The sequence below is a fragment of the Anastrepha ludens genome, chromosome 6, assembly GCF_028408465.1.
Source record: "Anastrepha ludens isolate Willacy chromosome 6, idAnaLude1.1, whole genome shotgun sequence".
Taxonomy (NCBI): domain Eukaryota; kingdom Metazoa; phylum Arthropoda; class Insecta; order Diptera; family Tephritidae; genus Anastrepha; species Anastrepha ludens.
Window position 1 is genome coordinate 112,778,446 of NC_071502.1, and position 18,991 is coordinate 112,797,436.

At 34.7% G+C, this 18,991-nt stretch overlaps 1 protein-coding gene across 4 annotated transcripts in view; it reads right to left on the bottom strand.

The window, feature by feature from the left end:
* Nucleotides 1–491: 491 nt before the first annotated feature.
* The window catches only part of LOC128868841 (clavesin-2), a 65,644-nt gene continuing 47,144 nt past the window's right edge, over nucleotides 492–18,991 (bottom strand). For 2 of the 4 annotated variants that reach the window (XM_054111381.1, XM_054111382.1), the window contains exons 2-4: nucleotides 10,277–10,695; nucleotides 9,845–10,211; nucleotides 612–6,641 (exon numbers count right to left, since the gene is read on the bottom strand). In XM_054111381.1, the coding sequence (XP_053967356.1) occupies nucleotides 6,345–6,641; nucleotides 9,845–10,211; nucleotides 10,277–10,575 (963 nt within the window). In that variant the 5' untranslated portion in view covers nucleotides 10,576–10,695 and the 3' untranslated portion in view covers nucleotides 612–6,344. Of the gene's footprint in view, nucleotides 588–611; nucleotides 6,642–9,844; nucleotides 10,212–10,276; nucleotides 10,696–13,491; nucleotides 13,612–18,991 lie in introns of those variants that run through there. The other 2 variants (XM_054111384.1, XM_054111383.1) reach the window with 2 other exon arrangements.

The window sequence follows — 18,991 nt, forward strand, 5'->3', positions numbered from 1 at the left end:
AGCAGATATGTTGACAAGTACCAGAACTGGAAGGCCGGCTGAAGCTGATAAAGACGCGTTAAAGGCATTAGTTAATGCAAACCGGTGAATAACAACACGCGAGAGCGGTGAGAGGTTAAATTTATCAAATTCAACTATTTATGAACGCCTGAAAGGCCTGGGTTTAACCTCGAAGCTTGATATATCCACACAAAAAAAACACGAAATTACTTTCCGAACAACCCAATAAATTGAACGTTTTAGCTGTTCCTCTCAAACTTTTGATTTTTGGATTAAGACACTCCTGCCGTAAATGAGCGATAAGCATTGCTGTTTTCTTATTAAAAATAATAAAAAATACTTACCTCCAACTACCTTCCCTTGCAACATATCAGTTCGTCAACATTTTGACTTTTTGCGCCCAAAGGATTTTTGCACAAACTTGCTTATTTTTGTTTTTGTTTTGAATACACCTTTTTTAAAACAAAAAATGCAGTGTTCTAAAATTGTAATACATTTTTCAATTTTTTCTTTATTATTAGGTAAATATAGTGTTTGGATTACAATTTTTATGAACTTAATAAGTTCCATATATTGAAGGAAGATTTCTGAAAATAAATAATGTAAATTGATAATTAAAGAAAATGTCAGGGCAATGAATGGGATTTTTTCATATTTAGAATTTTGATAATTTTTTTTGAAGAAATAGGTATTATAGGTTAAAATAATTTAAAGCGAATTAATATTATATAAAAAATAAAGCCGCAAAATAACTTACGAATTAAATATTTTTAAGGTAAAAATTAAGAACGCTTAAGAAATCGTGTGCACAAAAATGAAAAATATAAATAAATAAAAACTACGTTTCGCCAAAAAAATGTGCAATTTTAATTTAAAATTAAGTAATTAAGTAACATGAATATCTCATTCACGTTGAGGTGTGTGCAAATGGAGAGTTTTTGTGATTTTCTGAAACGTAAGTGAGTTAAGATAATTTTCTGATGCCGAAAAATTATTTTTATGTCTATCATTTTTGAACCACACATTACTAATTTTTTTTGGAAATTAGTACTTTGCTTTCTTTTTTTGTGTATGCGCCTTTTCTGATTTTTAATCAATACAGCTAGCGTTAATGCGTGAAGCTTTTGCCTATTACATAGAAGAGTCTATTGGCTTTTTTGTATTTTATAAATACTGAGAAGAGAGCATACATACTGTCAAAAAAATGTCGGGAATTGTTCATTTAAAAACCGCGCGTTACATATACATATGCCTAAATTTTTTTTTGCTGGATTGTTGGTACAACTGTCCTCCATAGTGTTGCAGAGTGTGAGCATGATTTGTCAACTAGCTTGTTTTTGGCATTTAATTATATCAGTCAACCGCAGATGTGCTCTAAGATTTTCACTAAGGATAAAAATATCGAACAAAGAATTTGTCTTAAATTTTGTGTGTTTCAACGGGATTTCGTGTGCCGAATCATTGAAAATGTTGCAGAAAGCCTATGGCGAGTGTGCTTAAAGGGTCTACAAGTAGTATAAGACCTTTGCAGAGGGCCGAGAAGTCGTGGAAGATTTGCCGCGATTTGGTCGCCAATCGACTTCCTCAACGGATGGAAACGTCGAAAAAGTCAAGGCAATGGTGCTGGAAAACCATTATTTAAGTTTGAGGGAGGTAGCTCGCGACCTTAGAGTGTCTTACGAATCAATTCGCAACATTTTACACCATCAATTGGGTATGAGACGCATAGCTGCTCGACTCGTTTCAAGATAGTTGAATTTCTTTCAAAAAATTCATCGGAAGAAGGTGGCTGAAGACATGCTTGAGCATTGTGAATTCGGACCCAACGTTTAGCTAGCGCATCATAACAGGTGATGAGACGTGGGTGTATGGATTCGACATGCAAACCAGTCAGCAGGCGGCTGAATGGCGATATCCACATGAGCCGAAACCCAAAAAACCACGTTAAAGTCGGTCAAAAGTGAAAGTCATGCTACTCGTTTTATTTGGGTATCATGGTGTTGTGCAGTCGTAGTTCATTCCAAATGGTTCTACGGTAAATAAGTAATATTATTTGGAAGTTATGCGAAGTTCGAGAGAGAATGTGCCTAGGAAGAGGCCTAATTTGTGGAAAGAAAATTCATGGATCTTGCACCATGATAACGCACCGTCTCCCAAGGCTCATATTGTGAACATTTTTTTTACCAAAAACTCGACAAATATCATCGAACAATCACAGTATCCACAAGCTTTAGTCCCTTGGGACGTTTTCCTTTCCTAAAACTTAAATTTCCACTCCGCGGACGCCGCTTTGAGTCGATAGAGGCCGTTAAGGAGAATTCGCTAAAGGAGCTGAAGAAGATCTCTTCAAACGCGTTTAAAAGGTGCTTTGATGACTGGACTAATCGTTTGCATACGTGTATTGCTTCGAATGGAGCCTATTTTGAAGACGACAAAATAAATTTTGATGATTAAACAACTATTTTGAGTTTTATTGAGCAATCCCCTCTGTTAGGTGTTTGGCCCAGTAGAATGAATTTTCTTTGTTCTCTCAGATGGCTCAATAAATATGTGGTCTATGCAGTTTATGGCGCGCTGAATAAATAACTGATTATTGAATTTTTATGGAACCAATAAATCATATAACGCCTTTTTTTTAGCAATAATCTTCAGAAACTCAACCAAATGGCGAACTTTGCGATACCAAAATTTATGCTTATCAAGTTTCGTAAATAATAAATATTAGTTTTTGCTTTTCTGTTTCCATTTTGCTTGATTAAATAAAATCTATCAGGGATTTCGAATGCTATTAACTGGTAAGATTATCATCGGCTGTTGCGTAACTATTGCCAGATGTTATTAAACCGAAGAAAAAGCACTTATTCATTTTGTTCTACTATATAATCGCAATTGATTTATAGTTTAAAAACTTGTAAACATAATAGACGGCTTGTGGGTGGAAAAATAAAGCACCAGTACCAGAACTGCAGAGCGAGAAATAAAAGAAGAAACGCTAAGACTATGGCAAGACCATTAGAGATATGAATCGCGAGGTACATGGAGAGCGAGACTAATAAATGATATGCAGCACATGGCGCAGCGGAAACTTCGATGAAGTAAACTTTACACAACCCAAATACTGTCGGGGTATTTTAGGTATTTATGTTCAAAATGAGGAATGCATATACGGCGCTGCAGCCGAAGATGACGCTGAACACACTCGAGTTGGAAATAAGAACGACGAACATTAGAGAAGGCAATCGGCCATATAACCACTGGAAATATAATCAACAAAGTGATACGCGGTGAGGGAATGCGAGAAAGCATCAACATATTTAAAAATATTCTTCGGTTGAAAAAGCAGGACCTGGACGTCTGGTGTACAGACAGAGATTAATGCCATGAGAAATATGCAACACCACTCTGAATCAATGCGAAAGCGGTTTCAAACCAGGGAGGGTTTTAGTATATGTTGTTGTTGTTGCTGTAGCAGAGCAAACTATCGAAGGTGACACTCAAAAGTTTGGGGTTGTTAACGGTTGTTGTTGTTGTTGTTGCTGTTGTTGTTTGCCGTTTGAACCTCTTCGTCCAGATGATAAAAAGGTCGCAGGTGAGATAAAAGTTCACTTTGGAACTAAAGTCTCTACCGGACGCCATTAACGAACAAGCGTCAGCTTACGAGACCAGTGAAACTGTGCTGGTGTTTCGCGAAGTTTCGAGATAAAGAAGTGGAAAAGCAAGAGTGAAAGGACACCAGCCTGCGGCACACCTTGCTTTATTCACCTTTCCTCCTCTGCTTTGGGCTGTGGTCTCAAAAAATGACATGCATACCAATGCTGAGACGGCGAATATGATGATGCGTCGCGCATTTTAAACACCCTCGTCTGGAAAAAGAGACGGTCGCCTGCCTTCAAAAGTAAAATTTACATTCTTTCAGGTGTTTTAAATTTCATATGAGAACTCCCTGCCGTAGCTAATTACTTATAACATGTGAGAGATATGGAGATACTGCGTATGATGATGCGGAGCACACATTCTTTAAATGCGAGAGGTGGAACATAGCTATTGCAACGAGCTATTGGTGTATTTACATCTGAAGGAATAATCGAGAAAATGATGATAGACGAAGAAATATGGAATGCCGTCGCAAATGTCGTGAAGGCTATTATACGAACAAAGAAGCGCGAAATGGAAACTTCTGCTGAAGAACATTGAGTATAGGTTTCTCAAAATAGGCGACCCTGGACACAGGGTGAGTAAATAAGTGGCCTTTTTAGGACGCCGTCTTGGCCCTCTACCTCGAAGCAATGCGGAAGCAGTCCCGGGGTGGAGGGAAAAATCCAAGAGAAGGGACATTTTTAGTGGAATCATCACACACGTAGAAACGACGGTTACTATATGGTGCGAAGGCATTTTTAACCCAATCTCACCGCAAAAAAAAAATAATATAAGAATGCTTAAAATTAAAAAAAAAAAATACACATATGCGTAGAAAAATCACTTACAGCTCAGAATCATCACAAAAAAAATAATTAAAAAATTAAATCAATGCCTTTTTTCATATAGGTTCTTCTCGTGTAGGAAGGACGGTTAAAAAGCTTAAGTATGTATGTAATGTAATACCGAATTGTGTTAATGCATAAGCATAAACTTACTTATAATGTTTAGTAGGATATCTTGTTTTTTTTTCATTTGTTAGTGAAATTAAAAATTGTATGAACTACAAAGATTGGGTTTTCAATGCTGATGAAATGATTACAATAAGTAAATTAGCATTTTACATTAATACACCTTCGCCTTAAAAGCATTGCAAGCTAAGAAATACACAATTAATGTCTAAAATTCAAATTTTTTCCGATAAGTTCCAATCGTTTTTTTTTTTAATAAGATTGCTTGCTGCAATAAAATGTATAGCGAAGCTGGTCGAATGATTAAGTTATGAGAAACATTTTTTATTGGAAATGAAAATGAAAACAAATTCGATCGGAACGAAGTTATACATTTAGTTGTACTTAAATTTCAAAGAAAAATGTTCAGCTTAGTCAGAAATCTCAACGATATTTTGGTTTTTTCCACAGGCAATATTCGGAACACCACGTTCAACAATTAAATGCTTAGTGATATAACAAAAAATGTTACACAGAAAATGGAATTCGCGTAATTGAATACAATTAATAATATTTTATAGTGTTAGTTCTTTTTAGTTTCACTTAAATTGGTAATGATTAACACACAGCACAGTATTATGCATGTACATATAAATGTATGTATGTATGTATATATGTTCATATATACCTACAATGAGTTATTTGCAATGCAAAATTACTTTTTTCTTATTTTAGTTTTTTTCGTTTTGTTTTTGGAATTTTTGTGTGTATATATTGTATTATATATATGTATGTGTGTATGTATTTATATTATTTATGTATTTATGTATGTAATATATATATTTTTTGTTGTTCACAAATTTTAATTTCACAAGATATCTACTCCTTCCAAAATCCACCTCGCACTTAAAACATATACATATAGTTATATATATATGTAGGTATGTACATTCACAAAAAATCGTTCCCAAAAATAAATGTTTACATCTGCATAAAATATGTATGTGAATGAAGCATTTAAAAAATGTTGCTTTATATGGATCTGTGTGTGTGTATATATATATGGGTCCTCTTCAAGTATTCTGCATATATGTATATATGTAGTTGTATTTGTATTATATGTATGTATGCATATATACACATTATACTATATATATATATATTGTTTTTTTTAGGGTTATGTGTACTCTTATGTCAACATTCTATTTAAGTAAATATAATTGCAATAGTTGCTATTGCTTTTTGTATTTCAGCTTCCGCGTGTAGTGCAGCTTTCATAAAATTTTACTATTAATTTTTCGTTTGTCTGGTTGCTCTATGCATTAGTTAGTTTGTTGGCTCCGTGTATGAAAACTCAGTAATAATTACAATACGTCACTAAATAACACTAATATTCGGAGTTAATGATTTCTTCTGTTACTATTTACGCAGTGGTTGATCTCCTTTTGTTAGTTTAACTCTTTTACTTAATTTTTTTTTTTTTTTTTTTAATTATTATTTTCACTTATTTCACGAACGCACAAAAGAACGAAAAACTATTTATATTTCCGCCGCTGCCAATTCGGCTTCGTATTAGTTTTTTCTATGTGTTTGTTTGGTTTTTTTGTTTTAATTTTTTTATTGGTTTTTTGTTTTTTTTTTGTTTTGTTTGTGGTTACTTTTTTGTTTGTCCATTTCATTATAACGTACGTTGGTCGTTTCTTTATATAGTGCTTTTCTTTCGTTAAATTTATGTGTATATTTATATATATTTTTAATTTAATCGATATTCAATTTACGAAAAGACCCCTCAGGTACACTCACACATTTGGGCGATGGCGGCGATGCTGGTGAGGGCGGCGTCTTATTGGCTCCTACTGTAGACTCACTTTGTCGCAATTTCTCATCGACTCCATACTTTTCATCCTCATTGAAATAGTCGCTGTATTCATTGAGCTGTTGTTCGTAATTTGCCATGGCCTCATCGTAGCTACCATTACTGCCACCATATTCGACGGGTAGGTACTCCTTTCCAATGGCTTTTTGTAGAGACTCCAGCGTTGAATGTATGTGGAGCTGTGCGCATGATAGTCGATATTTAGAAATTTAATTAGTAATAGAAAAAAAAAACGATAAAGAGATTTATGTACAAATGTATTTCAGTGCTGTATTTTCTATATTCCACCTATCTCTCTCAAATTGCACTCAATATAACACCTTTTTGGGTAGACGAGTATTTCTGCCAAATACAAGTAAAACTTGAATTTACGGGTTTTGCGCCTTTTGTAGCATCTACTGAAATTTTGCAAGAAATGTTCTCATGGAACATTTAAGTCCTCAAATGTCGTGTTTTTGTGTTTTTCATAAGAAAGATAAGCTAGGGGGTTAAAATGTGCCACAAAAATGATTCATGAAATTCTACTACGGAGCATTCATAATAAAATTTCTATTTGAAATGGACTTATAATTTTTTTTACAGGTATTATAGAGACTTGGCGGCCGCCGTAGCCGAATGGGTTGGTGCGTGACTACCATTCGGAATTCACAAAGAGAACGTCGGTTCGAATCTCGGTGAAACACCAAAAATTAAGAAAAACATTTTTCTAATAGCGGTCGCCCCTCGGCAGGCAATGGCAAACTTCCGAGTGTATTTCTGCCATGAAAAAGCTCCTCATAAAAATATCTGCCGTTCGGAGTCGGCTTGAAACTGACCTCCATTTGTGGAACAATATCAAGACGCACACCACAAATAGGAGGAGAAGCTCGGCCAAACACCCAAAAAAAGGGTGTACGCGCCAATTATATATATATATACAGACTTTTGTAACCAAATTTTGGACCTATTGTAAAAAAAGAAACTCTGAACTATATCTTTGTTCCACAGAAGTGGTCTACTCACTTTCAATTGAGTTTTGCTTTTTTTGTTTAATTTTTAAACAGATACAGGTGATCAGAATGGAGGTACTTTTTTCAAGAGATTTTTTTTGACAGAGATCACTTTGGCGATCAGCGATGGCCAAAATTGCCGTATTTGGGCTGAAAAACAACTCGCAACCAAGAAAAGCCATTAATTACATCCTTTGAAAAACAACCTTTTGGTGCGACCTATGAGCTGAGGGAATCATTGGCACATATTTCTTCAAGGATCAGTCTGGCGCCAATGTAACAGTGAATGGTGAACGATATCGCGCCATGATAAACGACGTTTTCATGCCAGGTGACGGAAATTGAAGCCCGTGATCTCCACAACATTTGATTCCAACAAGACGGCGCTAATTGCCACACAGCCCGTGAAACAATCTCTCGTCTCAGACCAATGGATTAGCCACCAAGATCATGTAATATCACATCTTTGGGCTTTTATTTGTGGGGGTATGTAAAATCTAAATGCTTTGTGGATAAACCAACTTTGATTGAGGCATTGGAAGCCAACATTACTAATGTTATTCACGATATACCGACCGAAGTCCTCTAGTGAGTCATTCAAAATTGGTGTTTACGGCGCAGTTGCGACCAACATTTGAAAGGGATTATCTTTAAAATATAAATGTCATCATGCGTCGTGTAGAGGCACACAAATATTAAAGATTGTCCAATCAATTTGAATTTTCGTTGTTTCATTTCAATTTAAAATCCGATACACCTAATTTAACACCCTTTACTTGCATTTGGGCCTTATTTGTTTGGACCTTTTTTGAAATTAGTTCACGCTCTATGCGGCTCTGCGCTAACCAAACCAGCCACACTAACTTTTCAGCCATAGACTTTTCCTCCTACAGCTTTCCCAAAAACGTATGTGTTTTATGTACAATATCATGAACCTACAATAATGGGCTCTATGCTAGCATTGTACAGGTCCACAGGTTTTTATTGCGTTTGGAGATTTGTACAATGTATGGTACAAAATATTTTGGCGCGAAACGCATATACTTGCGCGACATACTGCAAGGTTTTGATTATTTATTTATTTTTTATTTAATTTTTTATAAAAAATATAGTAAGGGTTTCCAATTACAGGTGTTAGGTGTTAAACAGGAGAGATGATTAATGATTTTTTATGGCCGGCATTGGATGGTATTGATCTGGGCAACGTTTATTTTCAACAAGACGGCGCTACGTGCCACACAAGCAACAAAACCATTGATCTTTTACGGGAAAGGTTTCCGCACCGTGTTTTCTCTCGAAGAGGTGATCACAATTGGCCACCGAGATCTTGTGATTTAACACCTTGTGACTTTTTTCTTTGGGGCCACGTGAAAGAGAAGCTCTACGCCAACACACCAACAGCCCAGGGTCGATTCAAGACCTCAACGATGGAATTCGTGAGGCTATCGAGGACATAGGGTAGCCATTTTGCAATTCGGTTATGGAAAATTTCATGGTCGTGGTGGGCATTTGCCTGATGTTATTTTCCACCATTAATGGCATACCTTCCTCTTTATAATGAAATAAACATCCGATCATTTACTATATATTAAAAAATATCGTTTTTCTTTGAATTTCAAAATAACATCTCTTATTGGAAAACCCTTTATATACCACAAAAGCCTTATAACTTTAAGTTTCAAGCTTTGAACAAAATTGAAAATAAATTCAACAAATTTTCATAAAAATTTAAACTTTTTATGTAAACAGTCCATGGAATTTTAGTATAAAAAGCAATTTTAAAGTGACTAAAAACTGATAAATGAATTGTTTTTTTTATATTTTTTGTGGATGGTTATTATTATGCTAAAATTTAATGGGCTACAAAACTGCAGGCCTAGAATTTTTCTAAAACTGAAATCGTTATTATTTTAGTATAAAAAAAGAAAACACTATTAAATAAAAAATATATAAATAGTCAAAATAATGCAATATATTACGCTGCCACTTCAGCAGCATTCTCTAAAAGCGTTTGCAAAGTGTTTCACGCTCTTGCAGCAAAAATAAAAACAAACATACGTCCAGTCTTAATAAAATCGAAACCAAGTAGTTTCGAAAACCAATCTTTTTGCATCTCGCAATTTCGAAATCTAACGCATTTGCCTGGTAGGTAAGTAAATAGAAGTGGTAGTCGGTCCTTAAGCCAACTCACTTAAACCGTTGCCGTTTCCATTGTGATTCTACAGTAGCAGTTAACCTCTTCGTTAAACTATTTTGTTTTAAGTGCAAACCCATTGATCTGCCTGACACTTAATCTTAAACTAACTATAAAAACTTTTTAAATTTTATTTATCCATCACTCACCCCCTATTGTTCTTTCTATTTAATGGTAAGTTTGGTCATCATTCACTCACCAATTCCTTTTGTTTCATAACTAAGCGCACTAAATTTAAAATGATTAGGGCATCCATGGAAGCATTTACGATGTGTGTACCCACGAGATTAGTAGGCACGCCATATTCTAAGAATGCGGCCATCTTTTTGAATAAATTCGGTTCGAATTGACGTAACAACGCATATGGGATTTTGGAGAAATCGATTATCTCAAGTACACCGCTAATAATCCAATTATCATCGGTGTTGGCCTCAATTTCGGAACGGAACATTATATAACGGAAGATATCTTTGGCCGTATAAAGAGAAGTATCAATTTGGCCCATACGTGTGAAGTGTATGCGTGGACCGCCAGGACCTGCTGGCTTCGGAAGTGTAGCGAATATGCTGTGGAGGAAAAAAGTAATTAATAAAAAAATAGGTTCATAGGTCTGCCAATCTCATGAACTCACCCCGCACGGCAGATGCCGTAAACTTTATCGTCAAGGCATCGACTCTTCAGCAAATCGCCGGCTGTCGTTTTGTATGTGTAATAGTAATCGATGCGTTTCTTTGCATCATCCATATTGTATTTGCAAAAACGCAGGAAACCCACAAGGAATTGATCATCGGTGCGCGCTGTCAAATATGGCTGATCTTCGATCCACTGACGCAGTTCGACAATGTCGCCGGCGATACGTGATTCCACTTCGTTGAGTTCGGTGGCGGCGACCGCAGCCAATTCAGGTGCCAATGGTCGAATTTGTGCCATTTTATGGAGATTTTGTTCTTGAACCGAATATGGTATTAAGTATATGATTTTGAACCAGAACGATTTTTCAACTGTTTTTGCTTAGAATTTTCTTTAAAGACGGTTTAACAAAAGATATAACTGTAAAGAAACATTTGAAAGAAAATTTAGAAATCTAGAATTAATTACTTTTTATTTTTATATTTAATTTCTAAACAAAAATATTCAGAAGTTTGAAGCAAATTTGTGAAAGTCATCAAAACCTAGTACGCAATTTATTGAAAGGGGAGTAGGCGTAGCAGTGAATAGCTTTTAAGCCACAAATAATGATAAACATTTTAATGGGCAAAATCAGCACGAAATAACGTATGTGTACGTATGCGAATGAACATAAACCAAATGGAAATGTAATCCTGTTGCCGCTGCTTGGGTGCGAGCTTCACAGTGGAGAACAGTAAATATCAAACATTTTGTTTGGTTTATTTGCGGTTGGTCTCCTCGGCAGTTGAACCAGCGAACATATCGTTGTCCTTTATTCGGGTGACACAACAATAGCACCTAGTTCGGCACATACCTAAAACACGTTTCCAGGATAAACAATACACTTGTGTTCACACTAATAGCAGCGCCACATATTGCAAAGTTTTGACTATTTATTTAATTTTAATTTTATTTATTTCATTTTTTTTTATAAAAATACAGTTCACACTACAATAAAAACTATACAACTCAAAGTTTACGTCTTTGTATAATACTTTCAAAAATTTTAAAAATTTCATCCAAATTTCAAATTTTTAGTTGGAATTTTTGGAAAAATTTTAAGTATGCAGTTTTATAGCACATCTAATATTAGTGAAATATTGTGCCAGTCTAAAGACGCTCAAAGTTCGAGTTGATTTTTGAAAACTTTTTTTTTGACGGTGTTGTTGGTTTTTATTTTTCCGAACGAATAATCGAAGTTTTGTAAAGAAGGAGTGGTTAAATGTCAGATGTTAAATGTGAACCACACCTAAACGTCAACCTTTTGCTGCATTTCATTTGACATTTTTCGATTTCAGACTAACTCAATTTGAACCATGGAAAGATAAACAATCGAGTAACGCGTTAAAGTTATTCAGGTGCATATCGCGCACTTCGTGAGGAAAATCATCTTCAGTGATGAGACACATTTTCACCTCAGTGGATTCGTCAATAAGCAAAATTACCGCATTTGGGCGAATGATAATCCAAGAGTGATTGCCGAAAAACCAATGCACCCACAAAGAGTGACTGTTTGGTGCGGTTTATGGGCCGGCGGCATCATTGGGCCGTATTTTTTCCAAAATGAGGCCGGTCATGCAGTAACTGTGAATAGTGTTCGCTATCGTGAGATGATAACGAACTTTTTATGGTCCGAATTGGAAGATATGGATGTGGACGATATGTTGTTTCAACAGGACGGTGCCACTTGTCACGCAGCTAACGAAACAATGGCTCTCTTGATGGCCGAATAATCTCACGTCGCGGCCGCCAAGATCATGTGATTTGACACCGTTAGATTTCTTTCTTCGGGTTATTTGAAAGAACAGAAACGTCGATAAGCCAGCAACAATTCAAGAGCTAAAGGATGAGATAATTCGGCACATTTACGGCATAGAACCTCAATTATGCCTCAGCGTCATCGAAAATTTGGACCATCGGATGGAGGTGTGCCGCCGAGGCCGCGGCGGCCATTTGGCCGATATTTTGTTCCATACGTAATACCTTTATACCTTAATACCAACTCTGTTGGGAAAAAAAAATTATAAAAAATCAACGCGAATTTCGAGCCCTTTCAAATTGGCACTGTATTATACCAAATCCAATGGGCTACAAAACTTCGTACTTGAAATTTTTCTAAGTATTCGGATTAAACATTCTTATTATTCAAAATTTTTATGAAAATTCGTTAAATTTTGTACAAAGTTTGAAGCTTTAAGCTACATAAATGGCTTTTTGTAGGATAAACTATTTTTTTATGAAAAAATAAAAAAAATGTCAATAAAAAATAAATACCTAAATAGTCAAAACTTTGTAATATGTCGCGCTGCTATTATTGTGAACACAGATCTATATGAAAAATTATAAAAAAAATTATTTTCTATTGCTACTTTTTTATTAAATTATTATTATTAAATTAATATTACTATATTTTGATTAATAGTTTGTCATTCAACCAGCTTTTAAATCATTACTTTAAGCCACAGTTAAGAATAAAATAATTTAAAGAATACACTTTCCAAGGTGGTTTAATACTATTAAATTTTAATGAGATTTTTTTTCTCTTTTTATATATTTTTATATAGCCAGCTTATTCCCCCTGAGTTTAAAACACAATTTTTAACATAACATTTGTTTTTGGTATTTTATCGATTTCCATAAATTTCCCTTATGCTTTGTTTATTTATTAATATCACCAACAATATTCGCTTAAACTCGAAATCAAACTGATTAGGAACTACCGGCGCAAAGTGCAGCATTGAATTTAACACTAGCCGAACACTCTCGTCTCTACAGCCTCTTGCCTCGCCAAGCACTAATATGAAACTTTCACCCGATCACCCCGATAAAGCAAATTGATTGTCAATCGTAGTTATTGCTGATTAATGGGTCGACACCGATAAAATTTTTTATTGATAAGATATGCACATATGCGTGTGTGTATGTGCCTAGCGTGTGCGTATATTTAATATTTAATCCTAACTACGCAGGCACAAAAACACTATTAAAATTTTTCAATTACAAAATTACAATATTTTTTGTTTGAGAAATCTTGGATATATTTAGCTATAGTCGATAGAAAATCCACTTAGCGATAGGTTTAGAGCTAAAGATTGATGCGAGCTGGTTTAGCGCGTATGAATAGGTGATTAAAGTAACAGAAGCAAAGTCTATTGTAATCTTTTTTGCATTACATACCGGTTCTATTGAGTTTCCTGATAAATAAGGCTGACGGCAGAGCGCGAACTTGAAGCAAAATCTGCCTGAATACTGTTTCTCTTATCGCGAATTTGAAATCGAAAACTGTCCCTTGTATTTTAGAAACATTCAGCTGTTTTCCCTGTGACGTTTACGATTAGAAAAATAGAAATTTGGTGATAGTATCGGATTTAGTGCTAGATTCTTTTAGTAAGCCATAACTTATGAGTTATATTATACACAAGTTATATTATACGGCGATTTAAGGGGTTAGGGTCAGAGGCCCGTAAAAATGATGGTTTTCAATCATTTTTTTTTGCTAGTCGATTGCTTTATTTTACAAAAATAAAAACATAACATTAAGACAGGGTGAACAATATGAAGTGTTACCTATTCAAAACACCATATCTTTTTTGTGTGAAATTAGTTTTTATTGATTTCAAAGATAAAATTATTCAAAAATGTTTACAATTTTAACATATATTCGCTTTAGCTCGATGTGACTACCTTTTCCCTTGAAACGGTCAAAAAATGAGTTGCATATTGCACGAATATGATCTTGAGGTATTTTGGCCCATTCTCGTATAATCACTTTTTTCAGCACATCCATACTGGCATATTTTTTAGTCCTCACCTTGCTCTCCCAAATGGACCAGATAGGATAGTCCATTGGATTTGCGTCTGGCGAATTCGAAAGCCATTGTGTGGACGAAATGAAGTGTGAAACATGATTTTTTAACCATTCTTGGTTCACACGAGCTTTATGAGAAGGTGCCGAGTCCTGTTGGAACGTCCATGGTCTACAACCGAAATGTTTGCGTGTCCACGGCTCTAAAGCAGCTTCTAAAACATTTTCCCGATAATAAGTCGCATTCACTTTGACACCAGACTCGATAAAAACGATTGGAGAGCGTCCATCAGCGGTCACTGCGGCCCAACCCATTACTTGCGATGGGAAATTGCTTCGAGTGACCATACGTAGGCTCAAATTCTCGTGTGAGCGTTCGGTCAAGTAAACACGATCGTTTTGAGTGTTTATGAACTGCTCAATTGGGAAATTTTTTTCATCAGAAAACACAATGTTAGGAAATTCGCCTCGTTCGTGCAAGCGTAAAAACTCCTTTGCTCTTTCGGACCGAATTTTTTTTTGCTGGGGTGAAATTTCGTGTGCTTTTTGGAACTTGTAAGCCTTGACCTTGAGCTCATTTTTCAAAATGCGTCGAATGCTGTCTTGCGATAGTTTCAGTTTTTTGGCCATTTTTCTTCCACTTTGACGTGGGTTTCGTTCAACTCGAGCCTTCACTTTCCGAACCATTTCTGGCGTTGTTGCGGTTTTTTTTTTGTGTCCACATCCATAGCGTTTTGCAATGCTACCAGTATCATTGTAACGTTTTATATTCCGATACACAAACATTTTATTCACTTTGAGATGACTGAGCTCACGAACAATGGCTGGTTGTGATTTTCCGGCCAAATATAACGCAATCACACTATTACGTTTGAATTCCATCACAGAAAAAAAAAATTCAACAAAACTGAGACGCAAGCGCTTATGATGGCTTATAACCAATATATTGAACTGTCATTAGAACAATTTTGACGTTGATGTCATGAGCTGTTTTACAGATACAAGCAGTGTGAAGTTGGTAACACTTCATATCGTTCACCCTGTACATCATGTTTCGACTAGACTTTAGCAAAATTTCAAAAAAAAAAATTTATAATTGTAAACGTTATCGCTGTTTGTGTGGAGCGCGTTTCTCCAGAAGTATCTTGCGGTGATCATCACAAGTCCTCGGAATTTAATCTAAAATCAATTGAAGAAGTGAAATTAGTTTTATTAATAGTTTATTTTTTTCAAAATTAACAATATGGCGGCCTCAGGAAATATTTTTCAGAATTTCGAGAAAAAACCGACAATTAATTGTTTAAAAATAATCGAAATTTAAAAAGGAAAAATCCTTGGATCGGGCACGAATTTTTATGTTTTTAAAAGCAGTATAAATTTTATTGAAATCTACGAAGCGGTTTTTAAGTTACAGTGATCACCAGTTCTAAAAACATAGTTTAGAGAATAACGCATTTAAAGTTTTGCCGGAGCGCCCTTTGTTAATTGATGAATAACTCGAAAAGTATTTGTCGGACTCATTTCAAATTTTCACACAATATTTGAAGGATATTATACTTTAAGAAAATACAGAAAAAACAATTTTTTGAGAATTCTGACTAATAAATAATACACTTCAAAAAGAAAGTTCTTTGACTGTTTGGTATTTGGTGAAACCATGCAAAACCAGCGAAAATTCGATGCACACTCCAGTACCACTATGACGAAGGTGAACAGTCGACTCAGGCGCCAAAAAATGTATACTGCCGTCTATGGGCCCAATACAACATCGGTTGCAACAGCAAAGCGGTGATGCCAGCAATTACGTTCTGGTAGGTCAATGGGCGGTTATGAAGCAGTTTTTCCATTGTCCAGGAATTGAATATTAAGCCGAACATCTTTCGTTCCAATTTCTAGAAACGGCGACCCAATTTGGTGCATTTTCACTGAAGCACCTTGGGCTATTATGTTTTCGATGCATGGTCTCATTGGTACAGCAACATACAAAAGTTAATATGATGACACAAATTTATCCACTAACACACGATTACGACAACCATTTTAAACGGCTTAAAAATGTGGCCACGGAAAAGAATTTCGGCAGTAATTTTTATTAATTTTCAAACGATGCTCACTCGTGAACTTCTGTCATGATAAAAATTTTAACGTTGAATGTCGCTTTGATATTTCCATATCATAAAATTGTCATATAAATATGATATTTAAAAACCCCAAGCTAATCACTTCTACTCTCACGCTCGCTCCACTCTTATAAAAACAGCTTTTTAGTGACCTAAAGCGTATTTTAAGTGGTGCAAATAAGTCGCATCCCTTTCAGTGCGCACTCTGTGGTCAGCCTAAAACAAATTGTTTATGAAGTATTTAGATACGTTGAAAAAAGTGATGCTTTTCTCCTGTAATATATTTCAATGAATAATTCGATTTTCACTTCGGATCAAAGTTTATAAATACTCGTGCAGCGATAAAGGCAATTCTTAACAGTTAATGAAAAAGTGAACTTTCTAAACTTTCAGCAAAACGCTTCTCATAAAAAATTTGTAAAATACGGAAACGCCATAAAAATATTGAACCCTCTATTAGTTGGATAACATCAACAAGAGTCACATGCCTTATTAAAGAAGAAGCTTGACCTCAGCATTTGCCAAAAGATATACTCTTGATTCTGCCTTTCGAGTTTAAATTTTTTATAAAACCATCGTCGAATTAAAGGCGAAGGTATTTTTATTGCTGAATTATTGAAGAAGTGAGCGAGGTAACGGCTTCTAGTCAATATGGACAAGTCGTAGATTATTGAAAAATTTAATTAAAATAAGGAGAGTTGGTATGTTTGTTCGCAAAAGATGTCAAATCACTAACCCCTGACTAACCCCATCGAAAGCGAGATCCGATTCTACAGACTATACCGACTATGCGTGCATGGCTACCGGTCGACGAAAAAAAAACACACTCGGTTCATAAAAAAATAAAAAATTGGCGACAAGCTAACTCTTATAGAATATAATATAACCTTACAACAGTAATTAATAATTTTTGTCTTTGAATCTTCCGTTCCCACTTTGAATAAGTGAAATTTTTGTACAATAAATATTTCTTAGCCCCCAGCGTGCGGATATACCTGTCAAATTTAAATGAGTATTACAAGTAAGCGCCTCGTTTTAAATCATGACTATCCATGACTCAGCATAAGGGACTGTTACCGCTTTGGCTAGTCGCCTCCTCTCTGTTACTGGCTAGTCGAGACAAAGATAAGATTAAATTATTTTATTTCTTTTAGTTGAAAAATAACACTGCACAACAATAAAATGCCGCAAAAAAAATGTTAGCTAATACTAAAGTTGATGAATTCGAACAATAAAAAACCAACATTTATTTTTCTGGAAAACCAAATCTCAGAAATATTTTTCAAATTTCTTATGATCCCAATCTCTTAGTGTTCAGAGAGAGACTAGTTACTAAGCAGATATAAATACATGTATGTTGATAATTTAATTTTTATTTTGTTTTGAGACCAACTGAAATTTCCAGTTCTTTAGTAAATAGATATAACATAGCAATGGCTCTAAAAGCTGGCTAATCAAGCCTACAGTGAGTTTACTAACTATAGCACAGCGACTTATTGACAAGTTTCGGCAATTTATTTGTTTCTTATTTAATTTTAATATTAAATTTATGAATTTTTATGAAACTTTAGTTCATCCTCCTACCATGTAAACACATTTTGTACAAAATTTACAAAACGACGACCTTTAATCAAATTCTCCAACTTTTTCACTAGAAGTAAAAAGAAATTTAGACGTCGTTTTATAGTTCTTTAAATTTTAGTATAATAAATAAATAAATAACATAAAAAAATTTTGCGTATTCCATATATGAAGAAAATGCGCAATAACGTCACGGAAAAAAATTAAAAAAAAATCAAGGAGAATTACGAGCCATAAAAACTTGCACTTACGCCTTCTTTAGTTGTTTGACCGAGCACTTTCTGCTATTTGCTTTGTGCATCTTGATGTCCTCCACGAATGGGGACACCTGTAAACTGCATAGCCAAAATTTTTTTTTTAATTTTTTTTATTTTTAATTTTTTTTTTATTGTTTTTATTTTTTTTTAATCTTTTTAATTGTTTTTTTTTTAATTTTTTTAATTGTTTTTTAAATTTTTTTTAATTGTTTTTTTAATTTTTTTTTATTTTTAATTTTTTTTTTCAACATTTCAAATAAGTGCGCAATTTTGAAGGAAATTGGATGAATATTAAAAAATTGTGCACCACAGTTGAAACTTCGATTATAAAGCCATATTAAAATTCATTTTAAAAAGTATATTTTCAAAACTGATATGAGGGGGCCTTAATAAGAAAGTGAGGTTAATAAGAATCTAGTCGGTCTTTCACTTGCAAAGATGATCATCCTGCAGTCCACTACTATTCTGAAAGTGCGCTATTGACGAAGGTGAAAGCTCTTTGCTTATGGGGAATGAAGTTATCGAAATATTCCCCAACTCCTCACACAGACTCGTTTATATCGGCAGGTTGACTTCTCTCCCGAACCTTAGTTTTCAAAATTGGAATATTCGGCAATATTCAGCAATTTAATACAAAACCTTAGGGCAGCACTGAAACTTGTAAACAATAACTCAACCGTCCGCTCTAATATAGATAATTCCGCAGAAAATATTTCTTTTTCTTAAAAAATGTAAATTATTAAATTTCCCTAACAGAACTACAGGATCGCACGAATACACATTTTTGTAAAATAATTTATAATTTTATATAATTTTTGCAAATGGCATCGTATATACGTCAATCATATTTGCCACTTCCGACCTAGGCAGCTGCAGTATACAAACAGACAAGCAATGGAGTGCGTAAAAGTCAA